This window comes from Nicotiana tomentosiformis, chromosome 10 (assembly GCF_000390325.3).
Source record: "Nicotiana tomentosiformis chromosome 10, ASM39032v3, whole genome shotgun sequence".
Taxonomy (NCBI): Eukaryota; Viridiplantae; Streptophyta; class Magnoliopsida; order Solanales; family Solanaceae; genus Nicotiana; species Nicotiana tomentosiformis.
In genome coordinates this window covers 42,524,541-42,531,343 of record NC_090821.1, presented here as the reverse complement: position 1 = coordinate 42,531,343, position 6,803 = coordinate 42,524,541, and the positions used below count along the sequence as shown (strand labels likewise).

Genomic DNA, 6,803 nt, shown 5'->3' with positions numbered 1-6,803 from the left:
GTTGTGAAAAGTTGTCTGTGAACAAAAAGATAAAAGACTTCACATCAGATATACACTTTATCAGTTTGCACACTATAACCAGATCCTGAATGCATGATGGCATTGTTGATTGCATGCCGTATGTTTTTTTTTTCCCACTGGATGTGATGGGGTTTAGGTATATCCCTAGCTCCAAAATATCAAAAGGCAGTATGTGATAATGATGAAGGGGATGTAATACACAATATCATTTTGAAGTTATTGAATTAGACAGATTCTAAATTGCTTGGAAACCGAACTGCATAAACCATATGTGTGAGTTTCATTTCTGCTTCCCTACACTTACTTCGGAGGTCCGCTGTTGGACTTATTCATCTAACTTTTCTTTTGTTATTTACACTGGTTTCAAAAATTTCTGCCATTTGTCAACATATTTTACTTTTTTTTTTTTTTTTAAAAACTTTCGAAGGTTATAATTCTTTACATGGTTGCAAAGTATCCTAAGTTCTTTTCATTTGGTCGTCTAACAGAACATCCTTTTTGAAGTGTAACAGATAAAATATCCTGAGTAGTAAATCCTTGTGCTTTAGGTCGTCATTGGTATTGTCCGGAATGTTGATTTTTCTATAGAGTACTCATTTCAGTTAGACTAAGATAAGCTGACAATCTGTGAAGTGCCTTTTCACTTTACTATAGAAATCCTTACTATTAAAAATAATTCAATACCAGCTCACACAGTAATCCTACTAAAAAGAAAAAAATTCTATACTCTTATAATGCATTAAGAATATGCAATCATTCTTTATATGGTGTAATAGGGGTCAGCAAAACTATGCCAGCCACACAAAAGAAAACACCAAAATATATATATAAATATAGGTAATAGTCTTACTATACTAGCATTGATCATGATCTCCCTGAATTCTGTTGCTCGATGGTTTGCCGACTTGTAAACAATCAATTGGCGGTAGAGTAGGAGTATACAACTCCCCGAACGTCTGCCAACAATATGGATCATACATGTGGTAACGCTCTTGTATTGGCTTTAGTTGGATATCCGTCAAGGTCACGTCTTGACATGGCATACTGTCACTGCATGCTAAATGCACTGGTTTTACTGTATATGTTCCTCTAATTCTTTCAAAGTTGATTCCTGATAAAGCCACTGCAGACGTCTGGTTCTTACATTTGCTCTTGTCGCAATAGAACTGATCAATTACAATTGGTAGTTGGACTTCTGAAACTTGAATGTTTGAGAAAAACACTCCTTGTACTGACCCTGACCCTCCCTGCAGTAGTAGAATCGAACATTAATGTTGGTTGTAGAAAACACTTGAACTCAAATTCCTGAAATCTGGTTAGTAAAAAATGTTTACTGGATGTTGAGACAACTAAACATTTGCCTGGCCATACCTGCCACGTCTTAATCCTGACACCATTCATTGTGTTTTGCATAACAACATCTTTGACCGTAATGTTTGAAACACAAGCCTTTGTGTTGTCTTTCCCCAGACTTCCAATGCTGATTCCATGTCCTGGTCCACAATTTATGTTGTGTACATACACATTGGTGCATCCAGTTTGTATGGAGACACAGTCATCTCCTGTACAAATTAAAAATAGTTTGTCGGTAAGTATATTTAGCGTGTACTAACATTTAAATTAAAGAACTATTATGTGCTTGGCTTGTTTGATGTTCATATTGTCTATGCTATCATAAAGTTCTCATCTAGGTTTGGATCTTCTTTTGAGCATTTTTGGCATCTATAGATAAATAATGCAATAGGACTGAAATAAATGATAAAGATGCAATAGAACTGAAATAATTGACAAAAGACAAATTTCCTATGTGTGGGGTTACAAGTCTCACCCTATATTGAACTTGCTCTTTTACTATCTGGACAAGATCAGTTTTTGCAGGTAGGGTCTTAAAGCTTGTGGTGCTCAAAGTATAAATAACAGATAGGCAGTTGCTAGGTGTTGAAATGTTAGTGGTTAAAATTCAAGAATGTGGTCCTTATGGAATTATCAAAGTGGATAATATTCTGGCATCTTCTCTCATTTATCAGTTATGTTAGTTGTAAAAAATTTCACTCAATGGTGAGAGAATTCTTTTACACATAGGGGTGATTGAGCTCTTAATTTTTGAAGAAATAGTTGCCTCAAGCCTTTTGGACTGGTTTGTAGTATTTAGTTGAACTGGTTGATATAAAAACTAAATTCAATGTAGGAATTACCACAAGCAATGTTGGAACTGCGGATTAGCACGTCTTTGGAGTTCTGTAAATGGATTCCATCTGTATTAGGACTATCACCAGGAGATGAGACAGTGAAATTGTATACTGTTACCCCTATGCAATTGTCAAATTTGAGATGGCATTGTTGACTATTCTGAATTATGATGCCTGTTACAGTAACATTAAAACTCCCATAGAATCGAAGTGCCTGCATTTTAACACATTAGTTTAGTATCAAATGAACATTTAAATGGCTCAGAATTTGAAGTGGTCCTTACCGTTGGCTTAATGCTTGGCATTTTTCCACCACCAAGTGAGCTATTTAGCTGCCACACAAATTTTGGAAAGAGTATTAGAAAGAAACAGAGATCGGAAACTCTGTTTAATGGATAAGAAATTGTGAGATAATTACAGGAATTGGAGGATATCTCAATGATGTCTTGTTTAATGGAATGATTAGTTTTAATTCGTCATCTAGAGGATCATCATATGGGGTATCTTGCCACCAAACTGCACCTCTCCCATCAATTAACCCGCTTCCTTTAACTGTAATCCCAACCAATTTGGTAAATTCAAGCCATTGCATAAGACCTGAACCCCAAGATTTGGCATCTACTGGAGCAATTATTGTTCCATCAAGCTGCAAAACAGAGCATTTTCATCACTAATGCTGCAAATTTAATACTACACAAAGTCCCTAATCTGCAATTTCAAGACTGACACACATAATGGTTCTTGAATGCTGCCTGATGTATTTTAATTAATATCAAAATTATGATTTAAAATCGTGTAATTCGCGAGGACAGAGCATAGAGGTAATTTTGTATATGCATTTGCAAAAGAGGACAGAATTATAGACCTTTTGATAAGCCTCCAGTTTTAGACTATATTATATGGACTTGTTCACAGATATGTATGCAATTATTTTTTAAATAATCTGTAGTGTACTTGAAATATGTCAAGGTAGACTAAAGATCTAAGTAACATAGGTTTTTGCATATATGCAGATAATCTATATCTTTACTAACCTGAAAAACAATGTTGTGCTGACAGTATGGACCTGAGAATGAAATTGGTCCTACAAGGAATACATATTGTGACGGAACGACAATCGTCGAAGCTTCCACTTTACAAGCAGCTGCCCATGCAGCCTGAAATGCCTGTGGTTACAACACAAGAATTAAAGATTTCATGGTTAGTAATGTAAATATATGCATTTTTACCTTATTTTTTTGTTTCTCTTGATTTGATTACTTGTTATATAAATTTTCATAACATATTCAGTTGTAAGTTAGTGTGAACTATCCCTAACGAGAATCATTTGAGTGGGAGCCACCTCATTTCTCAATGACACTGCCTGCAATATTGTCTTATCTTATTTGTTGTATTAGTTTTTTCCTATTATATATATGTTACAGTTACACCCAAAGATTGTTCAATAGTAATAAAGCAAGGAATTGTCACAGTTACCTACCTTTTTGTCCTGTAAACATGAAATTATTTATGTGAATTCCCAGGACTCTTTCATCAACTTTATTTACAATGTCTAATTGCTGACCCGTGAGACCCTCTTATTGAACTGGAAACTTTTTCTTTCTTGAACGTGATAAAGAACAAACTAATAAGTGCCAATTTGCAGCATCTACGAGCTGACATAATAGGAATTGCAAAAAATTTAGCCTATAGTTTGTTGCTAAATTGGAGTGTGGTAGAGAGCCAATTCTAGGCCTCTAAGCAGAAACCAAAAGTATTCATGACTGAAACCCGACAATTGCCTAATACCAGATACTTTATTCACTCACTACACTTGGTGCAATTAGTCACTCTACTAGTAGATAAAGCTCAATGGACAATGATGATACGTGAAAGTTAGCCTGGAACTTTCTAGCTAGTGTCATGGCAGGTGAAAATTGGGAGTTTACCTTAGTGTCATCAGTCTTGCCATCTCCAGTGGCACCGAAACTTCTTACATCGAAGATGGTGGACGAAGGCACATCGTCGTAGCCTTTTCTTGGCGGGTTCGTTGGCATACTTGGTGGAGACGAGTGTTTTGGCTTCGACTTGCTCCCATTATTATGATGGTGATTGCTACCATGAGACTTTTCTTTCTTCTTGTACAAAGAAGCAGAGGAAGTTGTTGTTTGTCTCCAATGCCTGCCTCTTCTTGCATAACAAGTCTCTACATTTGATGACCAAACAAGAAATGCTACTATGAACATAAATGTGAAGCTCCTAAAACTAAATCCTCCCATTTTTGTCTTCAAAGGATGTTGGAAGAGAGAAGCAATGTAGGGAGGAGAGTGCCCTTTGTTTTAACTTAGCCAACAGAGGAGCTTCTGCTGGTTTATATAGGAAGGAATATGCAACTGTACATGCATACGCAAAGTTTTTGTGCTAGGCATTTATGTCATTCATTCTTGGTCCCCTATCTCTTTTATTAATTAACTTCCTTTTCTTGATGTGATTTTGTTTGGCTGAATTTTTTTTTTGTTACCCTTTCACATCCACCCTCTTTGGCATATGGAGTAAAAAAAAGAAAACTGTTGTTTTATGGCCATGCAAAATAATGTAGCATTATCTGTTAAGTTTTGCCATTTACATAAACATCTAAAAGGGAATTGCAAAATTTAATTTAGATATGCCATTATATTGTTCACCAGTCACATTTAGGATTTTGTTTTCTTGTGTTTAAGCACGTAAGGCATTTCCTTTTTCTTGTGTGTACCTTGTGTCTTTTCATGAGAAATGATTAGAAAATAATGTTATGAGTTGGTATTATTACTAGTACTAGTATGATAGTAGCAATTATATTGTTAAGGTTAGTACTATTGTTGTTTTTACCAGAATAACTATTTATTCTTGTTTCTTCTTTTTCATTATAAAAGCCAAAAAGACGCACGTGATTGGGTATATAAGTGGTCAAGGGCACTGATTATAACAGCTCTTTAGGATCACATGCAACGTTCACGGGCTTAAGTTTTTGTACACCTTTGTCTTCCCTAGCAACAGTCCCTCCCCTGAATCCCTCCTATAGCCTTAGCCTCCTCTTCTTCTTTCTTTCTTCTCACTTTATCAATCAATTAATTAACTATACTCCGACTTCGATTTCAAATTAGTTATATGAATTACTCTGTATTAAATTTGTTCATCAACTATTGACGTATCACTTGATACGTACAGATGATTTTTGTTTTTCCGTCGGACCATTTTCTTGATCTTCGATTGAGCAATGAACACGAGTAGATCGGCAGTTAGGGAAGAGAAGATCGGCTATTCACAAATTAAGAAAAAAATGAACTTCATAAGCAGAGGCGGGCAATGAGTACGTGCAATATAATAAGTAAAAGGGCACTCAGGCACAAGATATATATATATTAAACTTAGCCACAAGAACAAAAGATAAGCGAGTCAAGTGATAATCTTTAGCTCCTACTGATTTATCATTAATTTGTAAGTGTATGAAGGAAAAATACATGAATTCCTTATATGCATAGTTGGTAAATGAGATCATATATGATTGTGGCCTGGAGGGAAAATACAACGCCCATGGTTTTGTGCTAAGGTTTTATATGTGAACCAGTAGTAGTATAAGGTTTGTGTACAGTACTAAATATGATAGTATACACTTAGCGAATTGTCCAAACTGATCATAATTTAGTCCACAAAATATCAGTGTACGTAAAAAAGGATCACATGCTTTAGCTCTTTATGGAATGGTGGGTTTAGAATAAACTGTGGGGGCTGTAGTGTAGGGTCTGGAATTCATGAACGTCACAATAGAATGTAGGTATTTCTGCACTTTTTATGTGAACAGAAACTGCCCTGATTGTGACCAAAGAATTATTACCATGATCAAAGGGTAGGTTTGAGTTTTCAATAACATTAAACTCTAAATTCTTATTTTTCACTTTTTTCATGATTGTCCAACTAAACTTTTTCTCTACTTCTTTTCTTACCTTTGCATGAGTTCTTGCTTCTTTCAAAACATATGCGGAGCCAGGATATTAACTCTATGAGATATAAATTCTAGGATAGTTACATCAGTAATTGAGTTTTAAATTTAATTTATATATATATTTAATAAATTTCTTAATACAAATATAATATTTAGACTAAAATTATTGAGTATGGTCGAACTTGTACCTCAACTTCTAGCTCTACCCCTGCCTGTCTTCAATGTCCGTAAAAGGACCAAAACTTGTAACCTTGCTATTATTCTCCTTTAAGATTTACAAAAAATGTAGGAGGCGTATAGGAGCGGGTAAGCTATCAATAAGTATGGATTTGTAGTTTGAAAAAGAATGTCAGTAAATTGTTAAGAGTCAGAGTGTAATATTAAAGTATTTATATCGTGTGTATAAAACCTTACAAAATTTTGAAAAAATTATGCTACATTAATTTGTTTTATATTGTTTGGTTATATGTTTGTGTTTGCTTATATATATCTTATAGTATATCATTTTTTTTTTCTCACACATATATGTGAAGGTAGGAGGAACTTGTATGTCCACATCACCCTACCTGTTAAGTTAAGACATACAGATAGGCAGTATTTAGAACCACACCTCAATTTACCACCCAACAAGT

At 34.8% G+C, this 6,803-nt stretch overlaps 1 protein-coding gene and 1 long non-coding RNA gene across 3 annotated transcripts; one reads left to right on the top strand and one right to left on the bottom strand.

Moving 5' to 3' along the window:
- Window positions 1–645: 645 nt before the first annotated feature.
- Window positions 646–4,590, bottom strand: LOC138899649 (polygalacturonase At1g48100-like). Its single transcript, XM_070186299.1, has 7 exons — window positions 4,139–4,590; window positions 3,245–3,376; window positions 2,629–2,856; window positions 2,495–2,542; window positions 2,217–2,424; window positions 1,393–1,583; window positions 646–1,268 (listed from the first exon to the last, which is right to left on the bottom strand). Exons 1-7 carry the CDS (start codon window positions 4,466–4,468, stop codon window positions 876–878), a joined length of 1,530 nt encoding a protein of 509 aa, XP_070042400.1. The 5' UTR covers window positions 4,469–4,590; the 3' UTR covers window positions 646–875.
- On the top strand, window positions 3,271–4,341 carry LOC104119861 (uncharacterized). Of its 2 annotated transcripts, none has more exons than XR_691546.4 (2): window positions 3,271–3,410; window positions 3,856–4,341. It is a non-coding gene; the product is annotated as an uncharacterized lncRNA (long non-coding RNA). The 2 variants fall into 2 exon arrangements; XR_004503333.2 differs by having other exon boundaries at window positions 3,277–3,410; window positions 4,002–4,341.
- Window positions 4,591–6,803: the final 2,213 nt, after the last annotated feature.

Coding starts and splice junctions, on each gene's coding strand:
- LOC138899649 (XM_070186299.1), bottom strand. CDS start 4,468: ATGGGAGGATTTAGTTTTAGGAGCTTCACATTTATGTTCATAGTAGCA. Junction 2,543..2,628: donor TGAGATATCCTCCAATTCCT/GTAATTATCTCA, acceptor TTTGTGTGGCAG/CTAAATAGCTCACTTGGTGG. Junction 1,584..2,216: donor CAGTTCCAACATTGCTTGTG/GTAATTCCTACA, acceptor TAATTTGTACAG/GAGATGACTGTGTCTCCATA.